The 23,073-nt window shown below is 49.7% G+C and overlaps 1 protein-coding gene across 1 annotated transcript in view; it reads left to right on the top strand.

Moving 5' to 3' along the window:
* COMP (cartilage oligomeric matrix protein) overlaps positions 1–23,073 on the top strand; it is a 44,531-nt gene that overhangs the window by 10,601 nt on the left and 10,857 nt on the right. The window contains exons 2-8 of the mRNA XM_024209845.3: positions 12,804–13,053; positions 16,302–16,390; positions 19,133–19,184; positions 21,052–21,224; positions 22,419–22,556; positions 22,660–22,737; positions 22,886–23,044. Coding sequence (XP_024065613.2) covers positions 12,975–13,053; positions 16,302–16,390; positions 19,133–19,184; positions 21,052–21,224; positions 22,419–22,556; positions 22,660–22,737; positions 22,886–23,044 — 768 coding nt within the window. The 5' untranslated portion in view covers positions 12,804–12,974. The remainder of the gene's footprint in view (positions 1–12,803; positions 13,054–16,301; positions 16,391–19,132; positions 19,185–21,051; positions 21,225–22,418; positions 22,557–22,659; positions 22,738–22,885; positions 23,045–23,073) is intronic.

Below are 23,073 nucleotides of genomic sequence, written 5' to 3'. Positions count from 1 at the left end.
GTTGCCACAGGGATGTTATTTAAGCATGAAAAAGTGGTAGGAGAGGTGGGCCTTATGAATGCCAATGAGAAGAAATATCTAAAAACAATTCTTGATTAAGATTTGAGCAACACTCTGAAAAGTCTGAGGACCGTTGTGGTTTAGATGCTCAGGAGGCACGGACCCCTCTGTGCTGTTATAAAGCATGGGACGTAGACTTCCCTGGTGTTCCATAGGGAAGATCATAGTTAAAGGGGACAGCTTTGTGGTCTGTGAGAAACATAGTTGCTAGAACCACTGGTTCAAAATGCTGGAGTTAGCTCACCACTTCATCTTTCCAAGGCAGAGGATTTGAATTTTATGCCGTTTCCTGCGCATGTGGGTCTTAGAAACAGAGGCTGTCTGTTGTGAATAGACACTAACCATTCCTTGGCTCTTACCAAGAGGAGGTGAGGTTTGCTCCAGCATCACTGGCCAAAATGTTCCCCTCTCCCCTCTGTTCAGCACTCTGCTGGGTACTGGGAAGCTGCTCCCCATCCCAAAGGGGCTGTGTTTTGGTGGTAGTAGATACGCACAATTTGTCAAGTCCTTTGGGATCCTGCAGGCTAAAAAGCCCTGTAGAAAGGGGAGGCTTTTTGAAGCTGTGCTACAAAAGGGCTAATGGCATTTGTGGGCTTGTAGCTGGAGGTGGTGATTTGAGGTCAGCGCATATAATGTCGTGTGGAAATAGTACCCGTATCTCACAGAGGCTAGGTCTACACTACCCGCCTGAATCGGCGGGTAGAAATCGACCTCTCGGGGATCGATTGATCGCGTCCCATTGGGACGCGACAATCGATCCCCGAATCGACGCTCTTACTCCACCAGCGAAGGTGGGAGTAAGCGCCGTCGACAGGAGGCCGCAGAGGTCAATTTTGCCACCGTCCCTACACCAGGGTAAGTCGGCTGCGATACGTCGAATTCAGCTACGCTATTCGCGTAGCTGAATTTGCGTATCTTAAATCGACCCCCGCCCCCCCGTAGTGAAGACGTATGTGCCCCGGCCCGCAGACTGGTAGCACAGCAGGTGCAGTTAGACAGCTCTAAGACCATAGGAATTGCCCTAGGTCAGGAGTGAGCAAACTACAGCCTGGGGGCTGCATCTGGCCCTTGAGCTCCCGCTGGGGAGCGGAGTGTGGGGCTTGCCCCGCTCCAGCTGGGGAGTGGGGTTGGGGGCCACTCCGCATGGCTCCCAGAAGCAGCAGCATGTCCCCCCTCCAGCTCCTATGCGTAGGGGCAGCCAGGGGGCTCCGCTCCACATGCTGCCCCCACCCCAAGTGGTGCCCCTGCAGCTCCCATTGGCCAGGAACTGTGGCCAATGGGAGCTGCAAGGGCGGTGCCTGCGGACGGGGCAGTGCACAGCAGAGCTACCTGGCCGCGCCGCCGCATAGGAGCTGGAGGGGGGGGGCATACCTCAAGCAGCTCCCAGAAGCAGCAGAAAGCGCTGTACTGAGCCTGCACTCCTGAGCCACCCCTCCTCCCCCATGTCCCAACCACCTGCTCCAGCTCTGATCCCCCTCCCGCCCTCCGAACCCCTCGGTCCCAGCCCGAAGCACCTTCCTATATCCCAAACCCCTCAGCTCACCCCAGAGCCTGCACCCCCACCTGGAGCCCTCACACACCTCTGCTGCCCCAGTCCGAAGTCCCCTCCCACGCCCCAAACTTCTCATTTCTGGCCCCACCCTGGAGCCCACACACCCAGTCAGAGTCCTCACCCCCTCCCGCACCCCAACTCCAATTTACAGAGCATTCATGGCCCGCCATACAATTTCTATAGCCAGATGTGGGCCTCAGGCCAAAAAGTTTGCCCACCCCTGCCCTAGGACATCAAGATTGGGTCCATCAAATTTGGCATCTTGCCTCTAGTGGGGTCAACACTAGATATTTGTGGTGTGTTAATAAAAGATCTGATGAAAGATCCACAAGATCTTGCCTCTCTGTGGTCCATAAGAAATGTTGTTGTCCCTCAGATACTTAAACTTGTACATCATGTCTCCAGCCTTCACATGTGATCTCAGAGCCCTGAGCAGTTCCAGTCCCTCTTGGAGGAGAGAATTCCTGTTAACACCTTTGCTAAAGACCGCTTCATGACACATTAGGAGGCTTTGTCTGCCTAGATGGATTACATACGTCACTTCTCAAATAATAGCTTGCTTAGAGCAACTGTTTTGAACTCTGCCAAATCCATGGAAGTTTTGGGAAGTGACCTGTTGTTCATGGGGCACTGAGCCAACAAGTGGAAAGCAGTTGGTAGACGGCGTTGTTTGTCCTAAGGGTAGAGGAGGTGGCTTCTGGGAAATGAAGGGACCAAAAAGAGAGGCCAGTGCCAAAATAGTTTTACTGCATACCGAAAATGGTGCCTGCTCCAAGCCCTGGGGAAAACTTCTCCCAGCAAAGCATGCAGCCTTAACCACACCATCAGTTTGCATCTCCTTTTGGAGAGAGCAGCCCTTCATCATCGTCTTTTTTCCTAGTCCAGGTCAACTAATTATCCCAGCTCCCTCCTATTCCCCCCCCAGCAAGCCTGAGCTCCTGCTGGCCCTTGGAACAGGAGTAGCTCATTGTTGCAAATGAGTTTAATCCAATGTTAGAAGCCTTTATGGTTCTTAATAGAAAATGGCATGAATAGCAAAGGAAAAAATGTCAGATGTTTCCTGTAAGGCCTTTAACAGCTCTCCTGGGTGTGTGATTACAACATATGCTGGGGATAGGTTTGAGCAGGGTGGTGGTGGGGAAGAGACGCTCTGGCAGCATTTTACATCCCCATCTGCAAGCCTCATTACAATGAGCTACTTGAGAGGAAAGGGGGGGGGGGGAACAACCAAGGCTCTCCATGGCCAGAGCATATCACTGCTTTCCAGTCCTCCAGTCTCCAGAACCTGAACCTTCCAAGGGAGCAAGAGCCTCTCATCCAGCAGGGTTAAACTGAGGACAAGGCATAATTGAGGGGGAATTGTGGGACATCTGTAGGCTTATAAAAATCCCCCGAGCACTCTCTTGTCCTTGGGCTTGTGAAGAGTCCAAACATCTAGGCCTCCACACTTAATATCAGGCTTCTGGTCTGAGATTTGTGCTTTGCAGGAGATTTGTCATGATGAGCTTTGAGTCAACAGCCCTAGAGAGTTCAGCCGACAGTCACTAGGGTGAGTTGGCCTTCCAGCCAACCCCAAGTATCCCTAAGCTGTTGCCTAATGGGCCAGGATGACCTGACCACAGCAAAGAGGGTGGAGGGGGAAGATACACCTGAGAGAGTGTAGTAGTACTTATTGGGACCCAAGAACCTCTTCATGCCACCTGTCAAGGGGGTGCAGAGAGAGGTTACAGGCATCTCGTGGGTCTGGTGTATACATTCTGGTTCACCAAAGAGTGTCATGTGAGGTCTTGAATAAATGCCTGTGTCACTCTGGTCAACAAAATCACTGTGGAATGTATGTACGGATACCAGGTAAGGAGTTGTTTGTGTATACATGAATAAAATATATTCTTGAAGTCTGTACGTCCTGATCACCAGCAAAGGTGAAAAACAGGTTTGCTGTCAGACAAGGTATGTTTGTTCATCTATCTGTTAATGTGTAAACTGAGTATTGTCTCATTCACAACGGGCTTCTTGTCACCAGTTTGAACTGAATGCAAATGTAGGTTTGTAAGAACTTTGGAACCAAGAGAGGGAGAGAAACAGCTGGGGGGGGGGGGCGGGGGGGAAGAACCTTATCAAAGGTTTGCTTGGCTATGTTTGGGTGGGGGGGGGGGCAGAGAAGACTCCCAAACACCCTGCACTGAGGAAGTAAAAGGACAGCGGTTTTGCTTCATGAAGAGGGGCCTTAGCCAGGCTTGGTCAAAACACTGATAAGAACTTTGGGCAGTGGCATGCAAGGTATGCCCTACGTGCTCCAGCAGCTGTGCCTTGTTCAACTAGTGGCCCATGGGCCAGATCTGGCCCACAGGACTATTCCATCTTGCCCCCATGGAGGATGCTCTTCTGTAGAGCAAAATGGCATCCTCTGCACAGCATGCATGCAAGGTCACGCTGCTTGGAAGATGCCATTTTGGGTCACCTAAGGCATGCCAGTGAATTATTGCATGCTATGCCACTGGCTTTGGGTGAGAGAAAACTTCTTCAGACAGGAGGTTAATCTGTTAGTTAAGTTTAGTCTCTAGAAAGCGTGTTATGATCTTGATTCTTTTTCCAATATTCTTACTCATTACTACCTGACTTTCTAACTGTTGATAATAAACAAACATTTTCTCTATAGATCAATCTAAGTGCTGTGGTGTTAAGCAAGGTGCTGGTCCTGAACTGAATCATACAAGCTGGAAGGTCCTGTTCTTTTGGGAACAGCGATCCTGGTAATTCTGGGAGTGTTCAGAGGATAAGGGGCTGGATGCTGCAGGGAACACTTGGAGTATTCAGAGGTTGGTGTGTGCCTGTCAATACCTGTACAGAGAGAACGAGGCCTGGTAGAGCTTGCATTGCAGAGGCTGGTGGCTTCAGGGAGCTGATCCACAGCAGGCACGGACAAGGCTGTCCCATGCGAAGGACAGGCAGTGGGGAGATGCCTCACAACCCTGGGTGTACACTTGAGGAGCATCACACTAATAAAGGATGGATCAATATCCAGTTTGTCGTCTTCAACACCCAGAGGCTTTAGTTCCATTTCCCCATAGGTTCTCTTACCTTGCAGGCAAGTCCAAAGTTTCCTAGGGAGGTAGGGCCCAGATGCCCAACTCTCCCCAAACTCAGTACCTTTTCCACAAGATGATTCTCTCCTCCAGCCCCTTTCCCCCTTGGCACTCTTCCAGCATTTCAGTCTTGGTGGGGATTGCCTCACCTTCTCCTTCTTTTCTCCTCTGCAAGGCACTAAACCTGGTTAAATAGACCCCAGACCCCTCCCAGTCCCAGCAGTCTCTGAGAGGAGTGGTTAATTGGAGTCAGCTGCTTGGGGGAGGGGGCGGGTAACACTTCTCACTGTCAGAGCTCCAGAAGCACAGGACAGCTAGTGGTGCTGCAAGCTTGGCAGTGACACTGACCGACCAGAACAGAGAGGAGCCAGTCAAGCCAGGGCGAAGGCAGTTCTTGAGCCCACCATTGAGCCTATTTAAAATCGGGATTATTCTCTTCCTGACTTCTTTCTTTACATTTAAATTTGTCAACGTTTTGCCATATCCGAGAGAAACCCAGGGTGGGTGCAGTGAGTCAGATGAGAGAAAAATCTCGGGCTCCTTCATTTCCTCTGCAGGCAGGTACGCTGCAAGCAGTACGCTAACTCGGGTGCAATTGACAGATGTTCCTCCTACACCAGTGGGGTTAGAATTCACACATTCAACAGAGATTTGGACTTCCACAGCCATTGGCTGGTCTAGTTTAGCCTGATCCAGACTCCCTGCCGAGCCATGGCTCAGGATCTCAGGAGTTCTGATACAGCTGGACTCAGGGGCAGTCACTGGCTACATCTATTTTATGTTGCTGATGAGAAGAATTAGTGAAAGAATCTTTGCTCCTCTTCTCTCTTTCTCACAGAGTGTCAGACACCTCATTCCCCGTCTGCCCTGAAATCTGTGCTTTCCTCTCTCAGTGACTCATCCTCCTGGCTACTGAGACACCCTTTGCAAGCTAATATCCTCTCCTGGGAAAGAGCTCGGTCAATATTCCATTGCCTTTGTTAGAGCTGAGTGTATTGACTAATGTTCATCGCCCCTGCCAGCTTCCGGGAATCATGTACTTAGCATAAGGAGAGGCAGGAATGCTCAGTGGTTACTGCAGTAGTTTAGGCCTTGGGAGGACCCGGGTTCTGTTCTCTGCTCTGCTACAAACTCCTTGTATGACCTTGGTCAAGCCTCTCCGTGACTCAGTTTCCCCATCTGTAAAACAGGTACCATAGCCTGGCCCTGCCTCATGGGAACATCGTGAGGATAAATACGTTAAAGATTGTGAGATGCTCAGATACTACAGTAATCAGCAAAAAGAACAGGAGTACTTGTGGCACCTTAGAGATAAATTTGTTAGTCTCTAAGGTGCCACAAGTACTCCTGTTCTTTTTGCGGATACAGACTAACACGACTGCTACTCTGATACAGTAATCAGGACCCTATGAGTACCTACGACAGCAGAGCTCCCCGGTGATTCTTGGGGAACATCAGAGGTTTCAGGAGATTGGTAGTGAGACATCGAACCTCTTTCACCTCTAGATCACTGGTGTGAGTTTGGCCCTGGAGGGCAGTAATGATGGAAAGTTATTGTCTAGTGGTCCTGATGTGAAATGAGTTCAGAGTCCATTGCCTAGTGGACACCACACAAACGCGACTCTCTCTCAATTAGCACTAGTTGTCTCCCTTGCTGGGTGTCTCAGCAGAGACACCACGAAATAAGTGCACCAGAGGGACTGAAGTAGGTGGCCTGTCTGAGGAAGCGTTCACAGCCTGCACTGTTCTGGCTCTGTGGATAAAGAGCGGATTCAGTCTCCAAGGTTTTCAATCGGGCACCTTTTGCCAGCACAGATTGAATTCCCTTTACAGAATCAAATAAAGCCTTTGTCTGTACAACACCTTTCTGTCTTGCCTTGCAATTGATGGATTACAAATGTCACCTACTCCATAGAGAAGTTATCAGTGTGCTTATGTTACACAGTATCTGTACAATGGGACAACACTGAATAATTCCCAGTCAAGTCATGCTAATTTTGATTCTTACATTTGGCTGGAGGCTAAGAGTTGAAGAGGACAAAGAGAACGTGAATGTGTTTTTATTTATGGGAATTCTTCCTCGGATGTTGGAAGGAATCTCTCCTTATTTTAGTTTCATATTAACATATATATTTCATCATCCTTTTTCAGAAGGATACAGCTGGCACTTCATAGCTACTTATACACTGGAACTTTGTGATGGTGCATAGTCAATCCTTCTAAAAAAATTTAAGAACGTCCTGAGGCTGAAAATCAATGTTCTCTTGAAAATGGGACTTTCACACAGGGGAAATTTTCAAATATAACTTTTAAAATCCTCATCTTCCAGGAGTTTCACAACTTTCCAAGGCCACCCTTACTTCTGTGCAACATTGGCCTTTGCACCGGGAGGGGTGGTTACGGGAAGGGGGGGGCAGGGGCGGCAAAGTTTGAGGTGGCTAGAGCCTGCACAAGCCCTCCCGTCGCACCACCTCTGCCTGTGTATCTGACTGTTCAATTATCCATTACTTTTTTTTTTTGCCCATCTCGGTGATCTGGTTGGTCTGCGATTTAATGCAGCTCTTCAGCTGCTGAACAATCAAGCCCTCAGTCCCAGGGCTGGCCTTTGAGAAAATGGCCCTGAACTGGAACTTGGGAGATCTCTGCTCTCTGCCACTGAGGCTGCTGTGTGGCTTTAGATAAGTCACCTCACCTCTCTGTGCTGGAGTTTCACCGTCTGTAAAATGGGGAAAATATCCATCTTCATATGGCACTTAAAGCTACAGATGAAAGTGGCCTATTTAAATGCCAGGTGTTGCATCCTCTATTGGACTACACTGTCTTGCATTTGATGGAGACGTGTAGGTCTCTTTGTTCCATCTCTTCTGTCTATCCTTAACTACTATGACGACTGTTCAGCTCCATTGTTATATACTGTATGTATAAAATCTCCATGAACATAAATATCCATGTATTCTACAAGAGCCTAGGATTGTCCTTAATATGATCACCAGCTTATAAAGGACATTGTCAAGTACTTTGTAAAGTACTTATTCTTCTAAAGGTTGGACGTGTTTATTTTTCTCTTCTTTGTTTATAATAACTCCACCCTTATAGGCTTGAAAATCACTTATTTTTCCTTCTGATTTTGTCCTTCACTGAATATTTTCCATCTTCTGTATTTCTAATTGAACTTGAAATCAACATGAACTTTTTGTTGTTTGTGCACTAGCCTCACTACTGATGTCAGCACAGCTCTGGGGACAAGGTGTGCATTAAGTTCTGCCACAGGGAACAAAATAGTGTTACACTAGGGCCTACATAAACATTGGCTCCTCTTCATTTTTTGTCTCAGCAATATTAAAAACAAGACCCTGGAAATTGGGAAAATCTTTTCCCATTAAATCAAAACAAGTTTAAGGCATGTCAGCAACTTTTAATATGTCCCTCGTAAGAAAAACGGTAGCCTTAAACTCTGCCTGCACCCTTTCTAGTCTGCTGTGTATTTAAGCTGTTAGAAGGTTGGCGGCAGGGAGATTTCTAGCTCTCTGACCCAAATAAAGAAAGGTACAGGATGAGTCCAAGGAAAATACGAGTAGGAATGATCTCATCCTGTGAGGACAGCGTGTGCTTGCTAAACTCCAGACAGACATGTAGAAACCTTCACTATTTTCCTCTGCATGTCTATATTCCTACTATGAATGAGAGTGGAAATGATTTCCAGAAGCTGTTCTGGAAGAAAAGTGACCTATAACTTCCGCAGGAAAGGCTAAAAACATAAAATGTCTGTGTCCTCACGTTACATAGAGATCTGTCTAGAAAAGGGATGAGGTTTTATCTGTATTTAATAGGCTTTGCCCTGCATTTTCGAAATCCTTCCATCTGTCATCATTCTGCATTGTACTGGTTTAGCCACCTGTAGAGAAATGGACAGAGATGGACATGCCGACGCTGAGTTTCCTGCATTCAGAGCGGGGCATACAGCTTAGCGCGTTCGTATCTACTTGCACGTGCCAAGAGCCTAGTGTTCCTCTTACGCCATAGCATCTCCATGGGCTTCATTGGGGTGACTTGCGATTTACGGTGGGGTCAGCGAGAGGCGAATCAGGCCCAGATTTCAAACATGGCACCTAAGAAAATTCACTCAAGGGGAATATTCCAGGCCTGTTGCTTTGGAGACCCATCTTCTGTATCTTGCTGAAAAATTCTGTAGTGTGTGTGTGTGTATGTATATATATAAAAAGGGCGGGGGGCAGAGCGGGAGGATTTTGGCTTTGTTCTGTAGAATAAAACATAGTTTGGCAAACACCTATCTGCACTAGGAATGAGGCCTACAAGGGATTGGTGACGGGGAAACTCCCTCTGGGTTGTCAGTTCCAACCTAGACCAGGTAGCTGGGGGACTGACAGTTGCCACAGCTGATTTGCTCAAAATGAATTGCGAGTGGAGAAAGTGCCTGTTTCTAAAATGCCCATCAGACACAGCAGCACAGGCTCAGGGCCTTGGTCTGGCTCCTTGCAGAACGCTGTCCAAGTCACAGAAAGAGACTTCACAGTTCGCAGTCTTGGCATAGAGGCCGAGGATTGAATGGGCAATGGAGACTGCCCTTTCCTTCCAGCCCTGAGAGCTGGATCCTCCACCGCAGTACGTCAGCAGGGGATTGGTGTGCAGTGAAAACGCTGCCCAGCCTGAGACATCAGCGGCTCCCCAGCACCATAGTATCTGAGCCCAAGTAACACTCGCTTCTCTCTCTCCTTCACAGGTGGGATTTAAAATGAACAGATTAGTGTGTGTGTGTGTTCTGCTAACTTCCCTATTATCTAGCTTAGAAAGGCACGGTTCCACACTGGGCGAATTAATGACGTCTCCAGGGTCCACTGATGGCTTCATTAGTATTAGACTATTGTGTCCTATGGGATGGGAGGTAAAGGAAGAAATGTGGCTGGGCTCTGTTAGTGGGGGTCCCAGATGTTCTCTACTCCTTTGCCAGCCAGCAGCACCAAGGGTCACAGGTGGGAGCCCTCATTGTTGTTAGTGCTTCCATGACTTCATCTTGTGTGAAGGGGCTAACTTCCTGGAAGGAGGAGGCTTGGCTTGTTCCTAGTGTCCCTTGAGCCTGTCCCAGATGCCCTTCACCCCAGGTTTGCGTTTGTTTTTCTCCCTCCCAGTGTTATCTTTAGGTTTTGTTTTCAGTCCCCAGACTAACATGGAAGGAAGTGAATTAACATCTAATGTTTTGTTGTTTCGGAGGTTTGTTAAATCACTACACTCTATGTGAAAGTCGGGGGGGTTTCACACACCAGTGTGGTCAACAGGCTCCAGAAGCCCCAGCTGAGGCACTGGGTAGCCATGGCAAGGGGGGTGTTCGAGCTATAAATGCTGAGTCCCAAGCAGAGGGGTCAGGATTGCTGCTGATGTGTGTCCCTCCTCCCCCACGACTTTGCATGGCTCCAGGTGCTGCTCCCTTTCTGGTTAGGAGCTGCATCATTTCACATGTCCATGCACTGTGGGTTGGCAAACATCTGGTTTGGAGAGGAGACATGAGGCAGGTCGGAGACTTATCTTTTTGGTTTCTGAAATTTTATTGCAAAACTAACAGTGCAAGAAACTAAAACCCTTATTAATTCCAAGGGAGCAATTCCCAGGGCAGCTGCGTTGCTCTACCCACTTGCTCTAACTTCCTGTACTTTTTCTTATTTAGTTTTTGAAGGGCAGAGTGTGTCCTCGTTCGCCCTTGTCTGGGCTTGGCTAGGAGGGGCCCGAGCAGCGCTCACTGTGACATGGCATCCAAACTCCTGTTTATGGGGCGTCCGCCCTTAAGGATTTTTATTGCTCTGATATCATTAGGCAACGCCTCACTTGGATGGCAGAAAACGTTATTACTGCACAGGCACATTTTATTTGCTTTGGATTGAATGGTTCCAGTTTTTATTTTTGTAATGCTGCGGTTTTGGTGGGCTGGTCTGTTTCTATATAGATACAGATATTCCTCCACGTTAAGCAAATTCTCCAGTGTGAATTCCTGCTGGGATTAGCTCACAAGGGACCCTTGTGTGCGCTCCTCATTCCATGTGGGTTACGTCTCTCTCGTTCTATGCTTTTCTTCCTTGAACCAAACAGGTATTTTGGAGAGTCAGTGCTGAGCATGGCATAATGGGCCGTCGGGCTCCTGTTAAAGTAATGTGCTTCCCATCAAACTCTGCCACCACCAGAAGTGGCACTAAAGGGTCCCTTATTGGCCATCTAGCAGAAAGGCCATCGGCTGAATGGGCCACAGACACTGAACAACACTCTTGCCCCTTAGCAAGGGGTCTTTCCAAAGTAGGATGGAGGGATGTTAGCTGGGGGAGAATGTGTGGAAAGCCTGCATGGTTACTGCCCAAGCAATACGTGTTCTTGGGACAGAGGACTTGGTCTTTAGGGCTCTCAGTCCAGCTTCTTCGACAGAATTTAGTTCACTGGAATTTTTTGGCTTAAAAATAAAAAAGTAGCCTGGCTTCTCCAGTGAGTGGGCCCCCAAGAGAGGCAGTGGGTTGTTAGTGAAGATCTGACAATCACAGTGGTTTTGCTTTGGTTTGCCATGAAGGTGCTGGAAAGAATGATGAAAATTCCAGTATGGGTCGGAAGTGACAGTTATTTTCAATTCAAGCTGAACTCCTTTTATTTACTGCAAATAAAATGGGCATCGTTAGCATCCCTAGGGGCTCCTGACCCAGCTGTAGCCAGCCCTAGTTGGCTAAAGATGACTCTTGTGTGTTTCAGAGAAGGTAAGTCATATAAAGGCTGCTTAACAGCTGTAAATTACTATATTTTGAATACAACTCTGGGCTGGCGCTACAAAGTAAAAACTTCCTGTTCCACCATTCATGGAACATAACTTTAACAACTGCTGGACCGCCCCCCTTCGCTGAACACTCCCCTGCACCTTCACCAGTGGGGTCCCTCTGAATCGCCTCCCCTCCCACTCTAGCACACGGGCTACGTGGTCGTTTTGTCTTCAGACCTTACCAAAAGTTTCAGATGAGCATGCAAAGGTCCTGCTGCTCCACCCGCGTAGGAGCCAAAGGGGCCTCGCTCTGGGGCTCTGCTGTTTGTGGCACCTCCAAGAGAACAGCACGATTGACGTGCTGCAGCTGTGCTCTGGTAGCCTCTCAGAGTTCGCAATCCTACTGCGAGCGTGCACAGAGCAAGGAGGAGCGCTAACTGGCTTTCGTCACCCCGGATAATCTTCCAGTGTAGGCCGCAGTTCTTCCTCTTATTCGGATGATGCTGAGAGGCTCCTGCCCCAATCCCCATATGGGCAGGGTCATCCCAAAACGGCCTTGTCAGTGGATTTCTGAGTCCTCCTGGGTTTGCTGTGTGGTGAATTTGGTGCTTGTGGAAGGTGCTGGATGGAGAATCAATTATCCACACAGCCGGACCAGCAAAGGGAGCAGCAGAAAGAGCTCTCCCTCCCACCACCCTGCCACTATGCTTCGTTCCCCGTAGGAGCCCCTCTTGGATGAGGGCAAGTGTGCAAGTCTCCACGACCTGTTTAAGTGTAGCCTCTTCTCTAAGATAACTAACAAGAAGGCCAGCTAGCACCACTTGTGCTGGTGGTTTGTGCTACATGGACACTTCACCGTCTGACCGGTTCAGTCACTGCAGCCCCCCAAATATTCTGTTGCAGCTCGGCCCCCAGCTACTGTAATAATCTGTGCTGAGCCTGCGCCCCATGGAAAGCCACTGAGTGGGAGAAGTATGGGATGGTTTTGTCCTCTAATGGCTGGAAGAGGACGCAATAATACAGCAGCTGAGCCCAAGTGGTAGAACTGTCTTTTGGGAGTTCAAAGGACCTGGATAAAACTCTAGTTAAGCCCACATTCACTGTAAGCTGATGTGTTCTTGGGAGCGATGCTAGAAGGAAAATGCCATTAGAGCCAGGGCTATAAATTCCGCCCGGCCCGCCTCGCCCCATCAAAAAAAAAAAAAAAAAAGTAATTGATCTAAAAGAGAATCCATTTAATTCTGGAATTTTCTGACCTTTTTGTGGTGCAAGATGGTTTTAAAAAAACACTAAGCTGCTCTCCTGATGACTTTTTCATATTGTTTACTTTTGTAACCTTTCTCTGTGGACTGGGAGCCAGAAATGACGTCCACTCCTAGTCTAGCCTCAGAGAAGAAGAACTTCAGAGGAAGGAAATGCAACTTCATAAACAGCAAACCACAGACACTAATGGGGAGCAGAGGCAGACCTGCAGGTTAATAAATTCCCTGCAAGAGAAGCCCACACGTCCTTACCTCTCTGGGATTCAAGAATGATTTCGACTCTAGTCTTCATTTTTCTCCTAAGCCTCTGTTGTCCTTTTGCATCAAGTCAGATGACAAGTGTAGGAGGTAAGTGGGTTTTAATTACCTCTATGTGCGCGGACCTTCTCTGCAAACACTGTGTGCAGCAGAGCAGCGAGAAAGCAGATGACTCGTCAACCATAGCTGGTGATACCTGAATTCGATTTTTATGAATTGTAGCTTCATACAAAACCTTGAGCCAGTCGGTTTAAACGTTCCAGTCCTAGGCTGTATTTTTTCCTCTGTTTAACGATGTTTTAACAAATTAAATCTCTTCCCCTTTGGCAGCTGGAACTGACCAAATTTTTGTTATTTTGCAAATAGGATAACATGCCCCTGGCAAGTCATCTTTGTATTGCAAATGACGAGATTAAAGACCTATTTGATGCAGGATGTTCCGTGGCAGATACCTGGGATTTCTGTAAGCTCTGCATACGCACACAGCTCAGGGAAACCCTATCGTCTAGGCTAGGAATTCAGCCCCTTGTGGGATTCATGGCAGTGCTTTGTTTCTTGAGCAGTATGTTCAGGATTGTTGCTCGAGTCATGAGGAATCTGTGATTCCCATGTCAAGCAAAGCGAGAACTAAAAGAGCAAGTTCCAAAGGACAAAATGTGTTTGGAAAGAGCGTGAGGGAGCTCAAGAACATGGGCTGCAAAATAAAGGGCATGTCTGCAAATGCTCAGATTGCCTGGGGGAATCCCATTTGGACACCTGGTTCTTTGTGTGTGTTTAGTTCTTTTAATATGCAATCTTTTCCGTTGTTCATTTTAAAATAGTATCATGCTACTAGGGACAGACAAACCCATTCAGATAAAATAGAACCTTAAGCCAGAACACACACTCAGAATATTTGTGTGAAGTCAGAAAATGTTTGACCACCTTCCACTCCCTACTGGGAAAGCAGGTTTCATTTGGTGTTTGACTTAGACACTCGTGTGGTGCTTGTCGGTTCGTTTCCTAGACCTAATTGTGCTGGAGAGGTTACAAATATTCACCCAAACTTTGAGATACTTATCAGAGCCAACCCTCCAGCCATTCAGGTTTATTCATTACAGAACATACAACGTGCTGTATGGGGTCAACTACGTGGGCCTTCAAGTCTGATATCCCGCCACTCGCGTTGGCAGATACCTCAGGCTTCAGAGGAGGAGGACAGTCCCTTCTCCCATAATGCACCTTACCAATTACACGGTGCTGTGTGTGGATAGGAAATATCCTTACTGCTCCCTGTGCGAGGTACCGTGGGACCAGGTTGGTTAGAAATGCCTGGAGGAGAGAAGAGAAGAGAGAGAGTGGTGGTCTCCCTTTTGGGGTCAGGAAAAGAGCAGCACAGCTGATCCATCGGTCGTGGCTTTTTCGAGCTATTTTTAAACGCGCTGTTCCCCACTGGAACATAGATGAACTTTGCAGCATGCCTCAAAGGCTACCCAAGTTTAGGTTCTAGCGCCCAGAACCAGAGCGGTGTTTAAGCACCATTGATTTCAATGGACGTTAGAAGCTTAAATACCTTGGCAGAGCTGGACCTAGAGCCCAAGTTGTGAGGAACTGAAATCCTGAGCCCAGTTCCCTTCCCTGAAAACCCAGGGGCTAATAGCAAGCCATTTTATTTGCTCAAGTGACCCTGTAGCTTACGGCTGCTATGGGACTGCATGAGGACAGAGGCCGTCTCTGTGGCAGACAAGGCCCAAACCACTCAGGACGTCACCAGTTAAAACAAATGCCTTGAATTTCATTGCAGAGCCGACTGAGAGCCCAGGCAGGTTGCAGGCTGTCGTGTTCTGAATTAGCTGCGATTTCCAAATGGTCTTCAGGTCCAATCCCGTGTAGCGGGTGCAGTGATGTCACCTCACAGAGACAAATGCATGGACAATTGTGCTGTGTTACAAATCATGTGACCCCCCCGCCATCAGTATCCAGGATTATACACTAGACAGAGGCTCTCTCGCTCAGCATGGCGGGGGATTCGAATGAGCTAGCCTCTGGGGTTAGTTAATTCAGCTGGAACGGTCCATTGTCACGAGCAGGACCATCAAATATTTCAAAGAGGAGCCAAATCAGAATTCAGAGTGGTTGGTTTTGCCCAGTGGTGACCTAGGAATTGTTTTGCACACCTCTGTTCAACCCCACTGGAGCTGCAGTTCCTGCAGGCGCGTGTGCCTGCTTGCTCGTACTCTGTGTACGTGGGCAGAGGTCCCTGGCCCGTCCCAGAATCCACAACAAGCCAATTCGATGCCGGGGGATCTGCTGCTTTCCACAAGTGGGCAGGCGACACTGCCCCGCGAAGCACCTTAAAGCAGCGGGTGAAGAGCCTCCTGTATCTTAGGAACAGGGTGGGCCCCCCTGGGCTGCAGCTCTTGTTTGTATGCATGGGCGCAGCCTTCGGGCCAGCTGACGTTTGGTGCCGCCCCTCATAGAATCCTCCACAGCCTTGGGCTGTAAACTTCCTTCTGCCTGGTCCGCAGCACGCCCCTCCTGTATGCAACCAGCACAAAACCTGCCCCCCGAGCCGTTCGCCCCACCGCTGAACTGCCAGGCCAGCTCCTGCGTTGGCTGTGGGGCTAAGTGTCACCTGGGGGGAGTGACGAATCTTGGCAGGTTACCCAAATGTCACCCTCCCCGGAGTGGGGGGAGAGAGACGGGGAGGTGTCACCCATCTTGCGTTTCCTGCACGTGTCACAATGTGCCCAGTAAATGCATTCTGGAAGTCGATGGTTATCCCTTGAGGAAGAGGGGTTTGGTTAGTGGCTTTGGGGTGAAATGAAGACAGGTTCCTCTGACGGTTTTCATGTTGATCACGTTACAAGGTACTCCCTCTTGATAAAGGATTTGTGATAAAGTCCCTGCACTCTCTTCCTTCTGTAGCGTGCAACTCCTTATTACTCTCAGCAACCGCCTCCTAGCCACAGACTGGGGAGGGGATCCTCGCTAGTGGGTTGTAATGATCAGGGCCGCCCAGAAGATTCAGGGGGCCTGGGGCAAAGCGGGGGAGCTGCGGCGCTTGTACTCACCCAGCGGCGGTCCGGGTGTTTGGCGGCATTTCGGTGGCGGGGGGCCCTTCAGTCGCTCCGTGTCTTTGGCAGCACTGAAGGACCCGCCGCCGCCTAAGACCCGGACCGCCGCCGGGCCAGGGTTCGGGGGCCCCTGCGGGGCCCAGGGCCTGGGGCAAATTGCCCCACTTGCCCCCCCCCCCGGGCGGCCCTGGTAATTATTTGGAGAGGCAGAACAATTAAGAATCAGTAAACAAGATGAGCAGACTATTTGGCGTGTTCCACTGTTGATGCTCCTGTTTTCAGTAGGAGATGATGTCGGGCACCAGATGCTCGCAGAGATGAGAGAGACGAACCTGGCGCTGAAGGAAGTCAGAGATTTGCTGAAGCAGCAGGTACGTGAGCAAGCGGTCCAGTTCTGTCTCGCACTGCGCCAGAGGGGCCAGGGAGGCAGCTGCCTCGCACACTGACCTGTTGAACAGGGAGATCAAAATGGTATTCTCATCCTAGGCAAGGGTAGGACCCCTAGGTGACCCCCACACCTAGCTCTGAGCATCCGTGAATTCTGGGATAATTTGGATTCGAATTTCCATGCAAACTCTGCTGCTTGGGCCCTCATCTTACCAAAAACTAACACAAATGAAGAATTATTTTTGTACATGACTAGACAGACTGGACATATATCACTGGAGTAACGTGTGGCAGGGCCAGTAACAGTCATTTTTTCCTTGGTTTTGTGGGCTTATGAAGTCAACAGGCAGAGGCCAGGCTGGAAGAGAGAGGAGCCCATTCAGCCACCCAGTAGGGTCTAGGAAACAGAAGTCACATGGGCTCTGAACAAGCCTTGTATTCACGACCTTGGTTTCCTCCTGTTGCTTTCATCCTACACCTCGCAAGCTCCAGCAGCAACTGAGGGACTTTGGAACTTTGGGTGAATTTAGATCTTGCCGGCTTTACCGAGGAGGGGGCAGTTTGTCTGGTCAGCTCCTTTTTAACTCCATAGAAAGGCTCCATTCTCCCTCTCTCGACTCTGTTCACGGAAGGCAGCAGCCTCTGCCTGCCAGAGGATTGGAATGGCAGCCAGGCCCCTGTGCCAGTGCAAACTGGACGGCCTCTAATCTGCAAAACCATCTGTTGCACTGAATTACTCTCACATTTCAGGCTGTTGCATAAATATCCAGTGTTTGCTAGGAATCAGGTCAGACATGGCTCCTAATAGCCTAGGGCGGTGCTTTCCAACATTCCCTTCAACCTGAGCATTGCTTCTCCACACTGGCTTTTTTATTTATTCTCCCGCCCCCGTCTTTGCCATGGATTCACTCTCTAAACAGACTCTCGCACATCACTAGAGAGCTAAGGTGGAAGCTTACACAGATGTGCTGTTCATTTCTTTACGTTTTTCTATTACCTTATTTTCCACAATTCAGCATTTCACACATCAGTAATGAGCAACACCAGGTTGGCTATGCAGCCCGAACCCACAGCATCAAGCAACCCTGGATGAATTCGAGGTGGTGCTGGATAGCAGCACTCCGATCCTGCTCCAAACTCCCTCACTGGCTGGAATGCTTTGAATTGGGGGTTTGGGTTTGGTGCTACATCTGGCTTAGATTAAATTATTCTAAACACATGACGTGAAGATTACTGTAGCCTCAGGGTAACGCTGGATGGAGGAAGAGTCTGGTGGAAAATGAGACCCTGCCCTTGTATGTAGGAGCTGTGGGTGAGATATGAACAGATGCTTCCATGTGGGCACAATCCTGATCTATGGTGATGAGAACTCAAGGTCTGTGGGGTGCTGGAGAGAGACCAGGGGATGTCGCTTTGCAGTCTGACTTCTCCCCTTCCCTCACTTAGGCAGCGCTGCTCCCTACGATGTTATGGAACCATAGAAATGGGAGCTGGAAAAGACCGATGAAGTCATCGAGACAATTCCCCAGTCAGTGCACTTTGTCCACTAGGCTCCCAGGCAGTCAGGGTCTGCCTTTGCTATTTGTAAAGGTGTCTACGCTGGGTGCAAAGTCTTGCCTAACAGCACCTTCGCTAATGCATTTTCCTAGTTGCGATGGGGCCACAGATGGAAGGTGTGTTTTGCCTGGGACCTAACTGGTGTCCCCAGAACCAGACTAAAGCCTGGGGCTGCTCCTGCCCTTGCTAGCCGCTTTCTCTGGGTTCGAACCAGGCTCTCTGGCTTGGTTGTAGCTTTAGGAGAGCTGGGGTCATGGAGAGTGCTGGAACACTCGGTTCTACATGTGCCTTGAAACGGACATACACCCTTGTCTGTGCCAGACCAACATCCTTCACTCCACTGAAGGGACAGCCTGTCTCCACCCCCCACTGCAGATTATCAAGATTTTTTTAATGACCCTGTTGATCTTCCCCCACCCCCTTTGGATTAAAGGAACTGGCTCGGCGGGTGGCCAGTCCCTTGCAGCCATTTCAGTGGCTTCTGCCAGCTGCTTTGCTTTCATCCTCCCACACTAGAAAACCCAGCAGGTTGCTAAGTGAATGGGGGGCTCCCTGGAGTAAGTGCCTTTTGGAGGGGAAGGGCAGGACTGAGCCTCGGTTTCAGAGCTGCTGTGTACCAGCTGTGGCACCTGCAGTGCTGAGCAGGCTGTCTGACACCCCAGATATTCGGAGAGTCTCTGCTCTCCCTCTATTTCCCCCGTCTGAAACCAGGAGGCCCTTGTCTAGTGGCCCGTGTGTGACACTAATTAACCCCTTACTGGCCCTGACTTTCCCTTTCACGCCCTCCAGCTCAGAGGGGAGATACAGTTGCAGGGAATGCGATGAGGGAGAAGCCCCGCAACTTGCATGAGTATTAAAGCCCCTAGAAAAATGAAACGTGTCTCCCCTGGCATTGGGATTCTCTGCCCTGGCCCCTGGTAAGCTCATCTCGGCAGCAATGGGGGGCCTGTCTCCTCTAGGCTGAAGGGTGTGCGAGAGGTGCGGAGGGCGGGGAGATAAAGCGGTCTCAGTCCGCACGAGGCCCACAACTCAGAGATTACGCCTCTTGTAAACACACATGTAGAACCACAGGTGTGTGATTCCCTTCTGGCGCTGAAAAGCCTCAGTGCAAGCGACCTGAATGGGAGCGGAAGCTTCTGGCTAACTGGTGGCTCTTGTTTCCTTTCTAGATTAAGGAGATCACGTTCCTGAAAAACACAGTCATGGAGTGCGATGCCTGCGGTGAGTTGTTCCGTTAAATGCCCCAGGCCCAACTGCTCACTGCTGCCTCCTACGTTTGTTTAAACCAGCAACAGACCATCACCTCGCACAGCCCCCCTCGAGGGGTCGGCTTGTTCACGTTCACTAGCAGTGCCCTAGGATAATCCTCAGACTTGGCAATGCCCCTCTTCAAAGCACTTTGTAACTGTTAACGAAGCTTCATGACCTACTCCTGGGAGGCAGCGGAGAATAAGTATCCCTAGTGCACAGCTGGGTAAAGTGAAGCAACTTGCCCCCAGAGAGTCAGTGTCGGAGCTGGGTTAGAGCTTGGGGATTTCTGGATCCCAGCCCTGTGCTCGAGCTTGGGGATTTCTGGATCCCAGCCCTGTGCTCAGGTCTTTGTCCTAGGGTGTCACCCCCTTAGCAATCGCAGGCGGAACAATTAGCTAGTGCAGGGCCTGGGAGTCTCTTCCCTTCTGAGATGCAGGCCTTGGCCTAGACACACACATGCCCTAGGTTAATTCAACTGCGTGTAAAACGCTGTGTGGACAGTTGTATTTTAGATCAGCTCAGATGTGTTCCTAGTCAACGTAAGCTAAACCGCTGCTCTGCGCCTGAGCGCAGCATGTCCACACAGCCTTTTGCAGCTGTTTGAAAATCAGGCCTCAAGTTAAACCTGCGCAATGCTGCAGGGAGGTGAGCCCGGAGTCCTCTCGAGCTACAGCTGCCCCAGGAACAGCCTAGTCCACACAACCCCCAGGCTCTTTGTATCCTCAACTGTGGATAAACTCTGTTCCAGAACAGCCCTGCACCGGGCAGGGCAGTCATTTCGGTTTTCAGGTGCATACAGCCTCCAGTCGCCTAATACCCCCACCTCAGGCATGTTCTCATCGCCCAGGAATGCACCTCTGCAGGTTTGCTAGTTAGTTGGCCGCTCTTGGGCTGTGAATGAAATGGAACGTTGCTCTGTGCCATTCCTTCCAAGCCACTTCTGTCCCGTCCCAGCAAGGAAACAAGCAACATTCTGTACATCAATTGCTGCCTGCTCCCCACTAAGCGACTTTCTGGACTGAGCTTTACTTCCAGTGTACTTGGTTTTCGGAGAGCGCGGTTGAGGGAGATGCTCCGTTATTTGCCAGCACATCTAAAGAATAGAGCAGTAACTGGTTCCACATTTCTGCAGGAAAAGAGATTAGCCAGAGCCTCTGGGACCCACCGTACAGAATCACATCCATCCACAGCAGTTGTTTTAATAAGTTGCTCATAAAACTGTCTTGAACTTTCTTCCTCTCGCTTGATCTCTGTCTTCCCTGTTCATTACTCTGGTTTCCAAAGAGGTTGGGGAAAGATGGATTACTTGGCATTCCTGGGGCTATGCGTCGAGCTGTCAGGGCCTTGAACGAGAGCACTTCATAGCATCCCTGCAGCTCTAATCCGTACCTTCAAGGCAGACTGGGTAACAGTCCTCCCATGGGACAACCTTGGAGCTTCAGAAATAGATGCTAATCTTAGATTCCCACCCGGGAGTCATACCAGCCCTCCCTGCTGGGGCCAGTTCGGGACCCTTTGCTACCCTGGGGAGTCTGGGTAATGGGTGTGACGGTTAGGCGAGCAGGATTGAGAAGGATGTGGATGTCATTAAGGTACCAGCTGGGGAGTCAAGATTCCAGGCTGTATTTCCCACTGAGTCTGAGAGGCCTCCGACAAGTAACTTCTTGGTGCCTCAATTTCCCCATCTGCAAAATAGGAACATGACTGTTTTCCCTCCCAGGGTAGTGAGAGATCATTCACTATTTGTAAAGCACTATGAGACGGCACCAGGTAAGTGTAACGTATGCTAGGTGCTGGCTGTGGCAGCTCTGTTCCTAACATGTTTTCTACTCTCCAGGCATGCACCCAGGGGCAACTGGCCCAGGGATCAGCATAACACGGTTTCCCAGATGTTTGCCAAACCCTTGTTTCCCTGGAGTTACCTGCACAGAGACTGACTCTGGCTTTCACTGTGGATCCTGCCCCCTGGGCTTCACAGGCAACGGGACCCACTGCACAGATATCAATGAGGTCAGAGACCACCTGCAGTGAGTCACTGGACATTACAAAAACCTGTGGTTAACTCCTCTGTGGAGCAGAGTAAGGGTTTCTCACATTAGCCTTGTCATCATCAATGGAGGTCACACAGTTAAACTTCCCTGCCTAATGCAACAAACCAATGCCCACCGTAATTTAACTGGAGTGGGTGCGTGTCTCATGTATTAAAACTCCCTTCTTCTTGCTCCATCCAAGAAGTCTTTAAAGGCCTGGTGTCTCTTTCTAAAAGTGATGCAATGGCTCAATCAGGAGGCATGGGCCTGATGCAGAAATGATCAGGTGAGGCTCGCTGGCCTGTGATGTGCACGTCAGACTAGATGATCATAATGGACCCCTGAAACCTGCCCAGCAGGCTCCCTCTGAACACCGGAAACCAGTCTGTGTTTCCAATCCGTCTCTGCAGTTTAAGATCAGCTTCTACGAGGCAAATGATTTTTTCCCCCCTGATTCTTTGGCTGGTCACTTACTAAAGACCAGTTTTACTTCCTTTATACGGCTAGAATTTTGTTCAGTTGCTGAGGTTTGTTGGATGGTAACAGGTTTCTTTGTTTAATGACACTGGTTGCATCCGATGAAGTGGGATGTAGCCTCTGAAAGCTTATGCTCAAATAAATTTGTTAGTCTCTAAGGTGCCACAAGTACTCCTGTTCTTTTTACTGGGGATAATGCACAAGGATTAAATTAAAACGGTGGGAAAAGATTAAGCAATTTATAATGAAGCAAAGTCTAATCTTTGGGGCTGGATGTGCTGTTGAATGCTAATGCTCTCCTTCTGAGACGGGCAATTACACCACAGTGCTGTGAATAAACCCTGACCCCTCAAAACCAGCATGACAAATTATACGGTACTTTGGCCTCTGAGATGCTGCCAAGAAGAAGTGTAAGTTAGGGCCCTGCCTGGGAAACAGATGGCACCTTGGAAATTAACAGGAAGGAATCTTGTCAGTTGATCTGCTTTCCTTGTCTGCGCCCTATGCAGCTTGGGAGAGCAGAGTACGTGGGGAGCTGCACTTTCCACTGGCACAGAAATTCAAAGATCCCCCTTCACTCTTGCCTGCCTCTTGGGGCCCTTCCTCCTTGCCCCGTCCCACCAGGGTCAGACTCTAGGAATGGCTGGTTTAGAATTGCAACTAGCAATTCAGCAGGAACTCTCCTTCTTGCCTACAGTGCAGCACAAACCCCTGCTTCCCAAGAGTCAACTGCGTTAACACTGCCCCTGGCTTCCATTGTGACCCCTGTCCCACCGGCTACACTGGGCCAGCACCCCAAGGGGTTGGGCTAGCGTTCGCCAGAGCCAACAAACAGGTACATCCATCTCCCTCATCCCATCCCCAAAAGCCACTTTAAGTGAGGTGGCTGCTTTCTACTGAAGTGTGACTCACCCTCCCGCTTTCTCCTTCCCGGACAGGTTTGTAGAGACATCAATGAATGTGAGACAGACAGCGCCAGGGCTTGCGTCCCAAACTCCATCTGCATCAACACGCGGGTAACTAGCACCAGCTGGCCTGGGCCGCTGCCCCTAGACCCCCTGCAGCGTCTCCTTTCAGTTGGGACGGAGCAGTCGCCCCCACTGGATGGGGGTTCAAGCAACGTTTTCCCAGCACCCACGTTACTTCTTGTTGCTCCCCTGGCAGGGATCCTACAAGTGCGGGTCCTGTAAGCCTGGCTTTGTTGGGGACCAGATTGCTGGGTGCAGAAGCCAGGCGGAGAGACGCTGTCCCAACGGGGAACTCAGTCCGTGCCATGAAAGAGCTCGCTGCATCGTTGAACGGGATGGGACCATCTCGTGTGTGGTGAGAACCAAACCGCCCTTCGCTTAGAC

This window comes from Terrapene carolina, unplaced genomic scaffold (genome assembly GCF_002925995.2).
Source record: "Terrapene carolina triunguis isolate 2854851 unplaced genomic scaffold, T_m_triunguis-2.0 Scaffold194, whole genome shotgun sequence".
Lineage (NCBI taxonomy): Eukaryota > Metazoa > Chordata > Testudines > Emydidae > Terrapene > Terrapene triunguis.
Note: the sequence above shows the minus strand (reverse complement) of the source record. Positions and strands in the feature narration are given on the sequence as shown.